The sequence below is a fragment of the Ailuropoda melanoleuca genome, chromosome 5, assembly GCF_002007445.2.
Source record: "Ailuropoda melanoleuca isolate Jingjing chromosome 5, ASM200744v2, whole genome shotgun sequence".
In the NCBI taxonomy this organism is placed as follows: Eukaryota; Metazoa; Chordata; class Mammalia; order Carnivora; family Ursidae; genus Ailuropoda; species Ailuropoda melanoleuca.
Window position 1 is genome coordinate 20,925,418 of NC_048222.1, and position 18,328 is coordinate 20,943,745.

The window sequence follows — 18,328 nt, forward strand, 5'->3', positions numbered from 1 at the left end:
TTAGATTTATTATTTTAGCCCTTGCAGCTGGTTTGTTTGTTCTTTCCTTCCTTAGAAGCTTTCCTTGGGATCTGATTTACTACTCCTAAGTGATAGAATTACCTCTTTTCAGGTCCCAAAGATAGGGTTTTGTGATGGTTAATTGTATGTGTCAACTTGGCTGGTCCAACATGCCCAGATATTTGGTCAAACATTATTCTAGATATTTCTGTAAAGGTATTTTTTGGATAAGATTAACATTTAAATTGGTGGACTTTGAGTAAAGCAGATTACTGTCCATGATATGAGTGGGCCTCATCCAGTCATTCACAGATCTGAGTACAACTAAAAGCTGCTACCTACCCTCACTGAGCAAGGAGTTCTGCGAACAGATGGCCTTTGGACTCAAACTGCAACTCTTCTCTCTGAGTCTCCAGTCTGGTAGCCTACCCCCTACTTGCTAAGCCTCTATAATCACATGAGCCTGTTCCATAAAATAAATCTATTTATATATATATACATATACATATATATATATGCTACATATACCTATACATATTCATACACACACACACATTCTGTTGGTTTTCATGCCCTGTTTAACGTACTTTTAAACTATCAGATTGTATTTCTGTTAAAGCCCCTGACATTAAACATAAACCATTAATTTCAATTATTCTTGTCTAAATGTCAATTACAAGTGCCTATGTGTCCATCTTCTGTTTCTTTACCTTCGTCCTCTACCTCCTAACCAAACCATATATGCAGATTTTGATTAGTAGGCCCCTTTTAAGGCACCTGTAATCCTATAATCAGACTTTCCAAGGGCCTTTACTGATTGACTACCAGTTTCGACTAGGGGATTGTTAGGGTCTCCGGTCTTCTTTCCTTGTCTGCTTCTGTCTGTCTCAGCCATAGACGGGGTCTCTTGTTACGTAGATTGTTAGGTAATTTAGAGAACAACTTCAGTTTGCCTTTTTACCACTTCCACTGTCTGGGAAACTGTACTTTTATTTCCCCCTCCCCAATTTTCTCTAAGATTCCTTCTGCCTCTTTTTCAAAGGCCAAAGCAGGAAAAACAGAAGCACTATATACAGGATCTATCTGCTAATGTTACCAGATCTCTTCCTGGCCGTTTTTCTCTACTCTCTCTGTAAAGATTACATGCTTTAGAAAGAGTCAAAGAGCCCTGCCCTTCCATCACGTGTTTCCACAGTTGGAGTGGCTAATGACCTACAACTTGCTAGTCTTCAGAAATGCTGCTTTTAATAAACCTATCATGACATTCTTTTTTTTTTTAGGAGTTTATTTATTTGAGAGAGTGAGAGAGAGCACAAGCTGGGGGAGAAGCAGAGGAAAAGAGAGAAGCAGGCTCCCCGCTGAGCAGAGCCCAGCTCAGGGGCTCAATCCCAGGACCCTGGGATCAAGACCTGAGCTGAAGGCAGACGCTTAACCGACTGAGCCACCCAGGCGCCCCTAAGACATTCTTTAAATGTATTTTATGGGGGAAATAATCATGCATAGTACATGGAGATGCTGAAATAGAGCTTATTGCTCAACAGAAGGAGAAAGTGTACTGTCACTCAGAGTTTCTTCTGCAATATCAGCCCTTTCACTGTCTTGTTCAAGAATCTTGCATTTTAGGCTTTCTCCTATAGAACACTATGCTTTTTATTATTGTGTCTACCAAACTACAAATGGGGATTAAGCTTTTATGCCTAGACACACTTTGGATACATTATGGGTATAGCTTGTGGATTTGATGTCTTTTAACTACACCAGTTCACAAGAATTGATCTGATCACAGGAGAGAGAGCAGCAGTGTCCCTCCCACAGAGCACTTTCCCACGTGAGCCATGACAAGCCCCCCACAAGCAGTGTGCTCTGCTCTAACAAGAGGGGGATGCATGAGGCTCAAAGATCTAATTGTCCCAATAGTCTAGTAATGATTAGGACCTCAGAGTTTTTTTAATGTTTGCATTAACTTTTTTTTTTCTAATAGACCCTTGCTACATGTCACATTTGGAAGAGTATGTAAGGAATGCTTTTTTAGAACACATCTAGGGCATGTTCAGGGAGGTGAGAACAGAGTGCCATAGTCTGTACTTTTCTAACCCTGCTTACCTGGTAAGGGAATCATTGTATGACGACAGGGGCAAACCCTGCCCTTGGGAGCCTCCTTCCTGGTCCTAGCAGCTCTCTCTGCCCAACTCTCCCTCCGCTTCCTCACCCCTGGTCATCTTCAGCTGGAAGTGACAGCATGTTAAAAGTCATTCACAAGGTCCTATGGTGAGTATACTACTCAGCAAGGAAATAGACTCTGTGTCTGAAGAAGTGAATTATAGATTCATTCTCTCAGGCTTTCATTAGCTCTGCATTTTGAGTGGAAGTGATTTCTTAGTGTATTAATGTTGGGGGGGGGTGCACCAGCATTTTGTAGCATGACAGAAATCTTGTCTTAATTTATAATTCCGTATAATTCCTGTGATATTTATTGATAACATGTATGGGAGGTTTGCAAATTTAACTTTGAAGTTTATGATTCACGTTTCTTTCCACAACGCCGGGATCACGCCCTGAGCCGAAGGCAGACGCTTAACCGCTATGCCACCCAGGCGCCCCAATGGTTCACGTTTCTAAATGTATGCTCTGCTCAGTATGCATTGCCCCAGTACCTGTGGTAGGAACCAAGGATAGTGTATGGGCTGACTATTAAAACTAGCATCTCAACCATGTTTCTTTGGAAAGAAAAGTAGTATATTATTCTTCTCTGGATAGTTTTCTTTATAATTATAATAATAATGTTTAAATTACTCTTTTATTTGGATTTAAACAGTTTATGTAAAAGAGTGAATATTTTATCCTTTACTGAATTCCACCAGTGTTGGCATTTTTTTTTCCATGTTTGTTTTATCTCTTATTTCCTCTTTTTTTTTAATTGAACTGTTTGAAAATAGGTTTTAATCATAATACTACCTCTGTATACTTCAATGTATATCTTAAAACAAGAGCATTCTTCTATATTATCACAACACTATTTTCACACCTTAGAATTGAACACTGATACATATTATGGAATATGCAGTCCATTTTCAAATTTTTCCAATTGTTCTATAATACCTTTTGTAATTTTTTCCCCCCTAATCCAGAATCCATTTAAGGATCGAGCTTGTCACGTTTCTTATGTCTCCTTTAACAGAGAAAAGTTCCTCTGCCCCTTTTTTGGTAAATTTTATGATACTGACATAATTTAGTCTAGAATGTTCCCTAATATGAATGTGTGAGATTCCTTCTCCATTATTACACTCAGAGCAATCACTTTGGCAGGAACACTGCTTTGGTACTATGACATTCTTCCTTTGCATCATATCAGGAGGCCCCTACTGCGGGTTTTACCATTATTTGTTTATGCTAAGTCTGATCATTTGTTAGCATGGAGTTGACCAGATATTTCCATTATAAGCATCCTGTTTCTCTTTGTAATGAATAAATAACCTGTGCCCCATCAACCTTTCACCTTTCACCAGTGGTTTTCAGACCCATTAACGTACCTTGCCTGAATCAGTTATTTACCGTGTGGTTACAGACTGTTGATTTTTCTTATTCCCTTGTCACCTAGTTTGCTCCTGCATATCACTGGGGGGGTGCATTTTTAATGAAGATAAAACCTAAGTTACATTCAGGTACATTTCTCACTTGTCTCCCACTTTAACAAACTCCTTACCCTAGCCCAGTTCTCAACGGAGATACTTCCTACTAACCCATTCTGAGGTTTTATCTTGGATTTCTGTTCTTCCCAGAGTCATATGGCTTTTCACACTCAGAGGTTTGGGGTCAGTCTGGTCTCAGAAGGACCTCAGATCATTCCTTGAATTACCTGTGACAATCATTCAACCTACACGGACCACTGGCATGAACAAAAATGAAGACCAGGTTTGCCTTTCTAGCCCCTCTGGGGATCAGAAATGCACACTGGGTTTATAACCTCTTTTTTCATAAGGTTTGGTGAACAGTTCTCATGTGAATCAATTCTCCTTGGCCTCATGATTTTTTTATGGCTTCCAGTATTCCATTTTATGCCTTACCATAATTTGTTTATTCTATCCCCCAAATGTGGAAAATTTACTTGTTTCTTTTTATTTTTCCCCTATTATAGATAATGTGGCCATAAATATCTTTGTGTACATCCCTGTTTTCTTAAGGCAAATTCCTAAAATTAAAATCAATTCCAGTATAGTTAACATGCAATATTAAATTAGTTTTAAGCATACAATATAGTGATTCAACAATTCTACACATTACTCAGTGCTCATCATAGTAAGTGTACTCTTTCTTCCCCTTCACATGTTTCACCCATCCCCAACCAATTCCTCTCCACTAAGCATCATTTCTCTGTAGTTAATAGTCTGTTTTTTTTGGTTTGTCTTATTTTTTTCTTTATTTGTTTTATTTCTTAAATTCCTCATAAGAGTGAAATCATGAAGTGTTTGTCTTTCTCTGACTGACTTATTTCACTTAGCATTTTACTCTGTTGCAAATGGCAAAAGATTTCATTCCTTTTATGTCTGAATAATATTCCATTGCATATATATGCCACATCTTCTTTATCCATTCATCTGTCGATGGACACTTGGGCTGCTTCTGTAATTTGGCTATTATAAATAATGCTGCAGTAAACATAGGGATGCTTGTATCCTTTTGAATTAGCATTTTTGTATTCTTTGGATAAATACCCACTAGATCATAGGGTAGTTCTATTTTTAATTTTTTGAGGAACCTCCACACTGTTTTTCATAGTGGCTGCACCATTTGTATTCCCACCAACAGTGCATGAGGGTTCCTTTTTCTCAACATCTTCGCTAACATTTGTTGTTTCTTGTCTTTAATTTTAGCCATTCTAACAGGTGTAAGGTGATATTGTAGCTTTGATTGCATTTCTCTGATGAGTGATGTTGAGCATCTTTTCATGTGCCTGTTGGCCATGTGTATATCTTATTTGGAGAAATGTCTGTTCACGTCTTCTGCCCATTTTTAATTGGATTTGTTTTGGGGATAGTTCTTTATATATTTTGAATACTAAACTGTTATCAGATATGTCATTTGCAAATATCTTCTCCCATTCACTAAGTTGTCTTCTGATTTCATTTTTTCCTCTGCCCTGCGGAAGTTTTTGGTGTGATATAGTCCCGATAGTTAATTTTCACTTTTGTTTCCATGACCTCCAGAGACATATCTAGAAAGACGTTGCTGTGGCCAGTGTCAGAGAAATTACTCCCTTTGCTCTCTTCAAGGATTTTTTTGGCTTCAGGTCTCACATTTAGGTCCTTAATCCATTTTGAGTTTATTTTTGTGGGTGGTTTAAGAAAGTGGTCCAGTTTCATTCCTTTCTTGTAGCTGACCAGTTTTCCCAACACCATTTGTTGAAGAGACTGTCTTTTTCCCATTGCATATTCTTGCCCCCTTTGTTGAAGATTCTTGCTGTGATTCTGTTCTATTATTTGGCACATATTTCAGTGTTCTATTCCATTGATGTGTGTGTCTGTTTTTGTGCCAGAACAGTATTGTTTTGATTACAGCAGCTTTGTAGTATAACTTGAAATCTGGAATTGTGATACTGCAATTTTGCTCTTCTTTTTTCAAGATCGCTTTGGCTATTTGGAGTCTTTTATAGTTCCATACAAATTTCAGAATTGTTTGTTTTATTTATATGGAAAATGCTGTTAGTATTTTGATAGGAATTACATTAAATCTCTAGATTGCTTTGAGTAGTTATGGACATTTTAAAAATATTTTTTCTCCCAATCTGTGAGCATAGAATATCTTTCCATTTGTTTGTGTCATCTTCAATTTCTTTCATCAGTGATTTTTAGTTTTCAGAATACAGGTCTTTCACCTCCTTGGTTAAATTTATTCCTATGTATTTTATTATCTTTGGTGTAATTGTAAATGTGATTGCTTTCTTAATTCCTTTTTCTGCTGCTTCATTATTAGTGTACAGAAATGCAATGGATTTCTGCATATTATTTTTTATTCTTATGGAATTCCTTTATCAGTTGTGGTAGTTTTATGGTGGAATCTTTAGGTTTTCCTATATATAATATCATGTCATTTGCAAATAGTGAGAGTTTTACTTTTTCCTTACCAATTTGGATTTATTCCTTTTTCTTATATGATTGCTGTGGCCAGGACTGCTAGTACTATGTTGAATAAATTTGGTAAGAGTGGACATTCTTGTCTTCTTTTTGACTCTAGGGAAAAAGCTCTCAGTTTCTCAACTATTGAGTATGATGTTAGCTATGAGTTTTTCATATATGGCCTTTGTTATGTTGAAGTATGTTCCCTCTAAACCTACCTTGTTGAGGATTTTTATCATGAATGGATGTTGTACTTTGTCAGATGCTTTTTCTGCATCTCTTGAAATGAACATATGTTTTTTATTCTTTCCCTTGTTAATGTGATGTATCACCTTGATTGATTTGCAAATACTAAACCACCCTTGTATCCCAGGAATAAGTCCCACTTGATTGTGGTGAATGATTTTTTTAATGTATTGTTGATTCAGTTTGCTAATGTTTTGTTGAGGATTTTTGCATTTATGTTCATCAGAGACATTAGCCTATAGTTCTCTTTTTCAGTGGACTCCTTATCTGGTTTTGGTATCAGGGTAATGCTGACCTCATAGATTGAATTTGGAAGTTTTCCTTCCTCTTCTATTTTTTGGAATAGTTTGAGAAGAACAGGTATTAATTCTTATTTAAATGTTAGGTAGAATTCACTTGTGAAGCCATTCTCTCTCTGCTTTTAAAATTCTCTGTCACTACTTTTTGTCATTTTAATTACTATGTGTCTTGGTGTTAATCTGCTTGGCTTGATTTTGTTGAGAGATATCTGTGCCTCTGGATATGGATTTCTTTTCCTTCTCCAGATTCGGGAAATTTTCAGCTATTATTTCTTCAAATAAATTTTCTGCCCCCTCTTCTCTCTGTTCTCCTGGGATCCCTGTAATGCATATATTATGATACTTGATGGTATCGTCACTGAGTTCCCTAAATCTCTTCTCATTTTGCATAATTTTTTCTCTCATCTCCTCAGTTTGATTACTTTCCATTACTCTGCCCTCCTGGTCATATGCAGTGGTTCTCTTTACCTGTTACGGACAGTGTTTGATTCCCATGGTGTTAGTGGGCCAGTCTGTGGCTTTCTTGGCCTTGAGTTGAGTCAGACCAGGCGTTTGGGAAAGGTCAGAGCACCAAAATGCAGGGTGCTTTCCCTGTATTGTCCCCTGCTAGGGCCACAGTCTGACTGGTGTGTGGGGTTTATCTTTCCCTCTCTCTGGGTCAGGAGTCTTTGGAGCGGTGCTGACCCCTATTGGGGCTGCTTGCACACTGCCAGGCTTGGGGCACTGCTTTTAATGAGCTCTGGCCAAGAGCATATTGGAGGAGGCAGATCTGCAACATGCAGGGGCTGGATGAACAGCATTTGCAAGATTTGCTCACAGGCCTTCTGGGGGTGCATACCTGCAGCACAGGGACTGCGGCAGGCCTGGCTGGAGGGGATGGATCCACTGAAGTGCAGTGGTGGGGGGAGAGGCAGTGTTAGCAATTTCTTTATTTTTTTTTTCTTTTAATTTTTTTTATTATATTATGTTAGTCACCATACAGTACATCCCTGGTTTCTGATGTAAAGTGTTAGCAATTAAGGTAGCTGATTCCTGCAGGTGCCTGTGTGTCTTGCTGGCTGGGGGGAGAAGGGGAGAATAGCACCTGTTAGTGCCTTTGTTCCTGGGGGAATCCCCCAAGAATCTCTGTCCCTCCAGAACAGCTCTGAGATGAGTAAACAGCTCTCCCTCGTATAGACCTCAGCTGGGTTTTCAAACTGCTGTTTCTGCACTATATCTCTGTGGCTGTTTGTTGTGTTGTCTCTCTAAGGGCAGGGACTCATTTCCCCTCCCTGCTCTCCCAGAGCTGAGCCAGCTGATCTTTAAAATTCAAGGTTTTTGCTCTTTTTTTTAAAAGATTTTATTTATTTATTCGACAGAGATAGAGACAGCCAGCAAGAGAGGGAACACAAGCAGGGGGAGTGGGAGAGGAAGAAGCAGGCTCATAGCGAAGGAGCCTGATGTGGGGCTCGATCCCGTAACGCCAGGATCACGCCCTGAGCCGAAGGCAGATGCTTAACCGCTGTGCCACCCAGGCGCCCCTAAAATTCAAGGTTTTAAGTCCCACTGGTTGTAAGAACTCATGATATTCAGTCTCTCTGGTTTTCAAAGCTAAATGTTACCAGGATTCACCTTCGCAGTGCAGGCTTCCCAGTGTGGGGGTCTGTTTCTCTCCCGTTCGCACCCGGGGGTCCCTCCCTCCCACCAAGAGCCCTGCAGATGCGTCTGCTTCCTACCAAGTCTCTTCAGTGTGGCCTCTTCTCTACATTTAGTTGTGGAGTTTGTTCAGCCAGTCTTCAGGTTGTTTTCTGGGTTATTTAGCTGATATGCATGTTACCTAGTTGTGTCCCTGGAAGGAGGCAAGCTTAGGGTCCTCCTGCTCTGCCGTCGTCCTAGCAATCTGGTATTGAGGCAGGTGTTAAACACAGTGACTTCTATCTGATAAAAGCTCTTTACCCTTTCCCCAGAAATAAATACACCTGTACATACAAAGTTTTGCATAAGAATATCTGGATTTCTTAAAGCTGTCGGCCCAGGTTCGGAAACCAGTTTGCAAGATTGAAGTATTAAAATTATGATGGAGCGCTTGGGTGGCGCAGTCATTAAGCATCTGCCTTCAGCTCAGGTCATGATCCCGGCGTTATGGGATCGAGCCCCACATCAGGCTCCTCCACTGGGAGCCTGCTTCTTCCTCTCCCACTCCCCCTGCTTGTGTTCCCTCTCTCGCTGGCTGTCTCTATCTCTGTCAAATAAATAAATAAATAAAATCTTTAATAAATAAAGAAATAAATAAATAAATAAATAATGCAAGACTGCATTCTCCAGGAAGCTCTCTTGGGCCTACTCTGATCATACCATTTCATGATTCCAAACACTAGCTTTAATTCTCGTAAGTAGTTGTGGACTGTTAGGAGCTTTTCCATTACTTGTTGATAAGAAATATGTATGATCACATCTGAGTGAGATTCTCACTTCTTGAGAGTAGAGTTGGGATATTTTATATTCATAATTAGTTCCTGCAGTTTCGCTTGTAATCCTCAGTGCAGTGAACACTGAACCTCTCATAATCAATAACTCACATTTGTTCTCCATAACTCAACACCAGTAACTCTAATTATGGCAGTTTTGGGAATGGCACTTTGGGTTTGAATTTCCCTGATTCGTTACATCAATTCAGTTGTTCTGACTTAATGTATGTATACTATGGAAGACTAATTTGAGAACCTAGACTGATCAATCCACAGCTCTGATATCTTTTTCACTTAAGATCTTAGAGTATCTCATGAAAAAGGACCCTTGATTTTGACTGTTGAGACTCTAAACCAGGTACATCCCACAGTGGGAGTTGCAACCTAGATATTTTTTAATCTTTCTTTCAGTTGGGATGGAACATGCCAGTGAATTCTCAACAGCCCTTACTGGGCAAAAGATTGGGATTTTGGGGGGAAAAAAAAAAGATTGGGATTTTGAGGTCACTTAAATCAGTAGCTGTCCTTCCACCTCACTATTAAAACATAGGAACTTTAAGTTACACTGTCTTCTTCTTCCCTCCAAGTACTCAATTTTGGGCAGCTGAGAGACATGGCACAGAGATTTCTAACTGCATTATGTTCCAAGAAAGAGTCTGACCCAAAATGCTTCCAGAGATGTCAGAGGAAGATGACTGATGTAAATGATCTGGGACATCTGGGTGGCTTAGTTGGTTGAGCGTCCAACTCTTAGTTTCATCTCGGGTCATGACCTCAGGGTCTTGGGATCCAGCCCCATGTCGGACTCCACACTCAAGGTGGAAACTGCTTGGGATTCTCTTTCTCCTCCTCCCTCTGCCCCTTCCCACACTCCCACATGCATGCGCTCTCTCTTTGTTCTCTAAGGTAAATAAATAAATCTTTGAGAAGAAATTTTTAAATAAATGATGTTTTCTGAGTACAGTTTTCAGTCACATCAGAGGTGACCAATCATACTGTGCATGCATGCATGTGTGTGTGTGTTTGGGAGGGCGGTGATTTCAATTAAATAACTAACATGAAATTAATTTTCAATGTACAGCCTATTAGAGCCATCGTATTTCATTGATTCCTCATTAGGATAGTTCAGAACAGAGATGGTGCTACTACGGAATGCCAAATGAATTTCCTTCTAAGTGGATTTTTCCTAAGCAGAGATACATTGCGCTAAAATACATTTATACATAAGAAGAGCATTTAGAAGTCACAGCTATTTAAAAAAAATGTGCATTCTCAGTTTGAGGCAAACTGTTTAAAAAAAAAAAACAACTCAAGGAAATCAATTATTTTGAGTCAATTAAGGAATTTACTGAGACTCCAATTTTGTCTACTCTGTGTGCTCAGTGTAATACTTTATTATTCCAAAATAAACTCAGAACTGATTTCAGGAAACGCCTATGAAAAAATTAAAGCAGGAAAGAGTATGATCTTGGTGTGTGGCATATGAGGCAAATTAGAAAGCAAGCGACTGAACTCAAATCTGTTTCTGCCCCTAAATCACTGAAGGACCTTGGGAAAATTGTATAAATTCTTTGTCTTGTCTACTAAATGAAGATGCCAATATCGCCTACTTTCCTAGTTCAGGGAAAAAAAATTATTTGGGTCAGATCAACTTCTGTTATATAAAGAATTATTGAACATGGTAGTACTCTAATGAAAATGCCTAGATTTGGAACAACAGTGATCAGATTCATAGACTAAATGAAGCATATATTGATTTTTTTTGGACAGGTGATTTAGCCATCTTTGTGAGGTTTTTTTTTTTTTCTTTTCTGTGCTTTTTGAACTTTTTGTGCTATCATTGCTAACCATGTAGACAGATTTATTTAAATCTTTTTAAGGAAAGTTGTACGCATCAGAATTTAGTTTTAAGTAGCACTTTGGTTTCCTCTGTCCAAAGTACCATATGAAGTAATAAAGAGCTTAATGGACCCTAATGCCTAGGATTTTACAATCAGCATTAATTCATGTCAAAATATAGGGGCTGTGGGCTTGTTAGTCAACAGACAGCTATGACCAAGAGGGAGAAAACTCTTGAAGTCAGATTTGCTTTTAAACCCTAGGTTGTGATCTTAGGCTAACCACTTAATTTCTCTGAAACTCAGTAAAAATGGGGCTGTTGTAGAATGAAGATAGGATAATAATGTTTTATAATCTGAAAAGCAAGAGTCAAGCAAGAATTATTTGTAAAAAGGCAATAGCAAACTGTAAGATGAAAGAATTTTATTAATAATGATAATAGATCACATTTATTGAGCACTTCATATGCTAAATGATTTACATGCACGGTCTCATTTAATCTTTCAGCCAGTACTATGAGACGAGGTGAATGAAGTTTAGAGGAGTTAATTATGTACCCGCTGTCTTTAAAAAGTAAGGGACCCAGGATTCACACAGACTGAGAGCCCTGGCTCCTAAGGATCTACTTGACATGGTGATCATTATCAAATGTTAGAATGAAGGGGAATAGTACAAAACCAATAACCCCCTGTGATTTGCAAGTTGGGTAACTTGATCTTTCAGAGATTTACATCTCTTTACTTAAATTTTTTAATCAAAGATAACTTAAAAGGCAGAAGAAAGTTGCTCTCACTCTGTTCTCCTGACTCTGAATCTCACTTCCCACATTAAAATTCTTACATAGCATTCCAGAAATTTCCTGTGCATTTAGAGGTAGTATGTGTGTATGCATATATGTGTACTCTTCTGTTTAAAACAGATCACATTTCACTAAAAATACTCTTACAGCCTCTTTTTTCCCCACTTAATATATTCTCCCACATCAGAACATATAACCTTTTTTTCCCTTTATAATGTCTGGATAGTATTCCACAGTATGGATATGTGGTAATTTACTAACTGGGCCCCTAGTGACGGACATTTACACTGACCTCAGCTGTTTGCCATCATGAGCAGTGCAGCTAAGGACATCCCGGTACCTGTCTTCATGTCGAATACAGGCCAAGAGGCGAAAGAGTTTAGTCAAAGGGACAGGCATTGAAAACACATCAACATTCCCACGCTGTGCAACAGGCTACTCTCCCGGCAACCCAGTCTTCACCTCACTCTGCAGCTCTGAGAACATCAGACATCGTCCTCTCTACCAGTCCAACCTGTAAAAGGTGGTATCTCTTTAGTTATGGGTCAAGTTAAGGATAGTTTATGTATGTTAGCCAGCTCTGTCTCTTTTCTGTGTTAATTTATTCACTGTTTTATTGTTTCCTGTCATTTACCACAAATATATTTTCCCCATTTGTCATTTATTTTTTGGCCTTCCTTACTACATTTTTTTATACGGAAGATTTTAATTTGTAGTTACTTTTTACTTTATTGCCTTTAAATTTTGCATCATGCCAAATTCCCACTCCAAGACTCCAAAATTCTCTCATATTTTCTTCTGATGCTTTTATAGGTACTTTTTCATTTCTAATTTTTGATGCATCTAGAATTTATTTTAGTGTAAGAATGGAGGTATGGATTCAGCTTAACTTTATCCAAAATGATATCTCCTTGTCCTAGTACCATTTATCAAGTAAGTAGGCATTTTTGTCCGTATCAAACTTACTGGGCCAGAAAATCCTCAGTTGCCTCCATTTTTTCCTCATAAAGAAGCACCCATTATTTTTACCCAAGTTAGCAGTTCTACACTGCTATCGGTTACCACAGTTCCTGTCTCTGAAATCCCACTAATTTTCAGGTGCCTGCCCTCCTAAAACTTCCCCTTCCCTCTGCTGGCTTCTCGGCTCCCTCCTTAAAGCATACTCCCGTTTCCCACACGCACAAGTACACTTCGGCTTCTTTGCTTCCGTGTCAAGCTCCTGTCCCACTTGTTTCCCTTTGGCTTCTATGGGGCCATTGGCACTCACGAGCTCCACTTCCTCACCTGCCTTTCACACCTCAACCGCTGTCATCCCAATGATAGGCCAGCTCTTGCAGAAGTAGCCATGTTCCTAATGGCCACAAATACTGCGTGTGCCCTCATCCAAGTAGACATCCTAGCAGTGCCTGACCGCTCTGAAGGGCCACTCTAGAGATCCTCTGCATTGCTGGCTTTCTCACTTCTCACTGCCACCCGTCTCCCCCAGGCCTGTCCCAGTCTCCTCGGCTGCCCCTCTCTTTCCCTGTGATCACATTCACTGCCATGACGCATCTGCCGCTTACCAGCCATGTGATCCTTAGGGAGGCACTAACTTAAGTGGCTCTATTTCTCCTGTTGGATGCTGGGTTTGGCATGTGCAGAGACTTTATAGTATTGTATTTTTTACTGTATTCTAGATAGGATTAGATTCTGCTGTATTGAGGGCCCACTCTGTCAAGTATCATACTGTGGACTTTATACAGCTCACCTTTGACAAAGTAGGCACATCTTTGTATTCACTTCGTATTTAAACCCAGGGCTATTTGAAGCCAAAAGCCATCTCTTCCCATTATCTGTTAGTCTGTCTCCAGAAGCTTAGATTCCATCAGAAAGACCAGCTCTGTTCTAGGAAAATCCCCATTGCGGCCACTTCATCTGCCTGTGCTCTTTCCCTCCGCCATGTTGTCTCCCTACCTCAGCCAGCCTTCTGTCCCCCCAGCCCCAGCACAGGGCCAGCGTTCAATCACCAACAGACACAACTTTCCTCATTCGTTCATTCATCCACTCATTCATCAAATAAATATCTGTCCTTCGTGCTAGACTCCCCTGGGCGTTAGGACTAGAGTGGCGCTAAGACAGACTCAGCCCTTGAGGCACTGGTGTAGGACACTAGTGTAATGAGGTGAAGTAGGTATGAGGACCAGAGAACACACGGGGTGGGAGGTGGGAAGAGAGGGGCCGGTTTGAGGGGAGGCTTCCAGGAGCACTAGCCAAGGAGCAAGTAGGAGTTAGCCAGGAGAAGGCCAGGGCACTAGTGAAGAGAGGCTTAGGAAAGCTGCAGAGAGAAACAAGAGCCAGAGACCTGGGCTTTATCCGGAGGGAGGGGCCCTTCACCGTTTAATTGGAGGTGCGACCCCATCACATTTGTTCTTCCGTTCTTCCACACAGCTCCCTGTCACTCCGCTGGAATCTGCACGGATCATCTGTTTATTTATTGCCCTTTGGAAGCACCTTAAGAGCAGACTGTTTCTTTAACGTGACAACCTAGAGGAGTCCCTGAATCACAGTAGGCGCCCAGCAGGGTTGGTGGGGGAGTGAGCGAATGCTAANCAACTCACAAGAAATCATATTCCATAACCAAAATGCTACAAAAGTATATTCTGCCTACATTCTATTGTTTCATTTTTTTTAAATTTCAAAGTCTGTTAATTAACTACGAACAACTAGCATGATGATATTAGAACTTTACTGGAAACATTTGAACCTACACCATTGTCCATTTTATATAAAACAATCTAGAAAAAATTAAATTACTAATTGGTTTTTTTGTTTGTTTTACAAATTTTGAATAAAATAAATTATAAAAAAAAATTCTAGGAGAACCTTCATGAACTTTGTGAAGATAAATAGTGCTTCAGTGAGAGTGCTATCTGGCTTACAATCCCCAAGTCCTATGGATTCTATGCCAAATACAGCAATTTCAAATCCATCAATTTTGCACCATGCCAGCTACCGTCACCTCTCAATTATCTTCAAAACCCAGGGAATAGTGTTCCACACTGCAAATTTCCTTCTAATGGTGCTTCACCTCAAGGTCACCCCATCAACCTGACTGTAATGTTTCCTGGCTTAAAATCTTTTAATGGCTTCCCATTGCTCTAAGGAAAAAGACCAAAAAACCCCTCTAGTCTACAAGGCCCTGCACTGCAGGAGTACCAGCCTGACCTCCAACCAACCTACCTACCTACCTTCCTTCCTTCCTCCCTATGCTCCTACAGGAGTTTGCACATGCTATTAAACCCTTTCTCCCTCCTCTACTTAAGACAGATTAACCATGAAGAGATTGAAGCAGTGATCAAAAACCTCCCAAAAAACAAGAGTTCAGGGCCTGATGGATTCCCCGGGGAACTCTACCAAACATTCAAAGAAGAAATAATATATATTCTCCTGAAGCTGTTACAAAGAATAGAAACAGAAGGAAAACTACCAAACTCATTCTATGAGGCCAGTATTACCTTGAACCCCAAACCAGGCAAAGACCCCATCAAAAAGGAGAATTACAGACCGATTTCCCTAATGAATATGGACACCAAAATTCTCAACAAGATCCTAGCTAATAGGATCCAACAGTACATTAAAAGGATTATCCATCATGACCAAGTGGGATTCATACCTGGGATGCAAGCATGGTTCAACACTCACAAATCAATCAATGTGATACATCATATCAACAAGAAAAGACTCAAGAACCATATGATCCTCTCAATTGATGCAGAAAAAGCATTTGACAAAATACAGCATCCTTTCCTGATTAAAACCCTTCAGAGTGTAGGAATAGAGGGTACATTTCTCAATCTCATAAAAGCCATCTATGAAAAGCCTACTGCAAGCATTATTCTCAATGGGGAAAAGCTGGAAGCCTTTCCCTTAAGATCAGGAACACGACAAGGATGCCCACTCTCGCCACTATTATTCAACATAGTACTAGAAGTCCTTGCAACAGCAATCAGAAGACAAAAAGGGATCAAAGGTATCCAAATCGGCAAAGAAGAAGTCAAACTGTCTCTCTTTGCAGATGACATGATACTCTATATGGAAAACCCAAAGGAATCCACTCCCAAACTATTAGAAGTTATAGAACAATTCAGTAAGGTGGCAGGATACAAAATCAATGCCCAGAAATCAGTTGCATTTCTATACACGAATAACGAGACTGAAGAAAGAGAAATTAGGGAATCCATCCCATTTACAATAACACCAAAAACCATACGTTACCTTGGAATTAACTTAACCAGAGACGTAAAGGACCTATATGCTAGAAACTATAGATCACTTTTGAAAGATATTGAGGAAGACATAAAAAGATGGAAAAATATTCCATGCTCATGGATTGGAAGAATTAACATAGTTAAAATGTCCATACTACCCAGAGCAATCTACACTTTCAATGCTATCCCGATCAAAATACCGAGGACATTTTTCAAAGAACTGGAACAAATAGTCCTTAAATTTGTATGGAACCAGAAAAGGCCCCGAATCTCCAAGGAACTGTTGAAAAGGAAAAACAAAGCTGGGGGCATCACAATGCCGGATTTCGAGCTGTACTACAAAGCTGTGATCACAAAGACAGCATGGTACTGGCACAAAAACAGACACATCGACCAATGGAACAGAATAGAGAACCCAGAAATGGACCCTCGGCTCTTTGGGCAACTAATCTTTGATAAAGCAGGAAAAAACATCCGGTGGAAAAAAGACAGTCTCTTCAATAAATGGTGCTGGGAAAATTGGACAGCTACATGCAAAAGAATGAAACTTGACCACTCTCTCACACCATACACAAAAATAAACTCCAAATGGATGAAAGACCTCAATGTGAGACAGGAATCCATCAAAATTCTAGAGGAGAACATAGGCAACAACTTCTNGGGCCTTTTCTGTTTCCATACAAATTTAAGGTATTTGTTCCAGTTCTTTGAAAAATGTCCTCGGTATTTTGATCGGGATAGCATTGAAAGTGTAGATTGCTCTGGGTTGATTTTTATTCTTAACATCTCAGGCAGAGCTTTAAATAAGATCCCGGTCTTTCTTATTTTGTGGTCAGATTCTTTTCCCTGCCTATTTTGTTTATTTCTACTCATGTAACCAAAAGATGAGAAATGACCCCTTTTGTACCACATACTTGATTCAGTGGATCTGAAGGAGGGGGAAGGTGGGTGTGGAATAAAGAGAAATGAGGTCTGATGTGAAACTCACAATAGGAGATTATATACACTTAGCAGAATTTGACTCAGTAGTAGACTCATTCTCCAGACGTTTCTTAACAACTGGGATCTCATAGGATTATTCTGTTGGTACCTGTTAATCCCTTTCGGATGGAAAACCTTTGCTTCACTAAATAGTAGTTCCAAATATAATAATGATGATAATAGTAAAAGTAATAATAGTCATAATAATAATGACAGCTACTGTTCAGTTTCTTAATGCCAGACACCATATAACATATTTTCACTAAGGCTGAAAAGGAACAATGCATGCCACTCAAAGCTGCAAAATCCCACATTTCAGTGTTTAAGATTACTGCCCCAGCAGCAGATGGGAATGCTGTGCAGGGATAGAAAGCACAAGGAGCCTTTCATTTATACATCATAGGAGAGGGCAGAAATTACAAAGCAGCATATTTTATTTTCTCTCTTTCCTGTAGCCGTTAGCCCACAAGCTCTGGATTAGCCAGCGAGAGACCCTGTTCCCAAATGCCTTTCTAAATAAATGCACACTGGCTATAGGTTAACATTTCTCTACACGAAACTAAGCGAGAGGACGAAAGGCAGAGAGGCGGAAGAGCCTTTAGTAATGAAATAATATGTGTGCCAGGTACTCACTTAAAATCAAAAATCTACACTATTATAGTTTCCACAACTTTATGTGGCAAATGCTAGTTTATAAAAATAAAACACACATGCAGACTAAATCTTTTCGTAATAAGAAACCTCTCCATAACATAACATATTCCCCACTCTTAGGTTATGGCCTCTTTGAAAACTGATGCATTTCAGCTAAAGAATATAGACGGTCCATCTCTGTCAAGCAAGATGTGATTTGACTAGTAATTTACATGACTAGTAATTTAACTGCTGGCTCGACTGTATCTACCATGCTGATTAAAAGAAGAATCTAAACAGTGGTTCTTAAACAGGGTCACATCTTGGACCACCTCTTTAAAATACACGTGCCCGAGCTTGTAGGTTCTAAGCACCTGGACTCTCCTAGATAAAGCCATGGCTCTCAACCACTTTTAAGACAAAAGGAGACATCCATGACATACCTCTAAAGTATCAGTTGCCTTTTAATATCCAGGGGCTTATGGCCATTGATAAGTATATTCTCAATTTAATGATCATTTTATTAAACTTATATATCCAGTAATTGAGGCTTTAAAGTGGATCTTTGCTAAACATTTATGCATTGATTAAAGACTAAAATTTATTTTCTTAACCAGTTTAAAAAGCAACTACTAATCTAACAGAGCTGCTTCTTTTAAACTCTCCAAACATCTTTTTTTTTTTTTTAAATGGGCTCCATGCCTAGCAGGGAGCCCCGTGAAGG

The 18,328-nt window shown here is 39.5% G+C and overlaps 1 protein-coding gene across 3 annotated transcripts in view; it reads left to right on the forward strand.

Annotated features, from left to right (window-relative positions):
* Positions 1–18,328, forward strand: part of LYRM4 (LYR motif containing 4) — a 158,299-nt gene that overhangs the window by 66,394 nt on the left and 73,577 nt on the right. Inside the window, exon 3 of one of the 3 annotated variants that reach the window (XM_034660381.1) lies at positions 14,171–14,321. The exons of the other annotated variants lie outside the window; for them this stretch is intronic. Within the exon in view, the coding sequence (XP_034516272.1) occupies positions 14,171–14,257 (87 nt within the window). The 3' untranslated portion in view covers positions 14,258–14,321. Of the gene's footprint in view, positions 1–14,170; positions 14,322–18,328 lie in introns of those variants that run through there. 3 annotated transcript variants of the gene reach the window in all.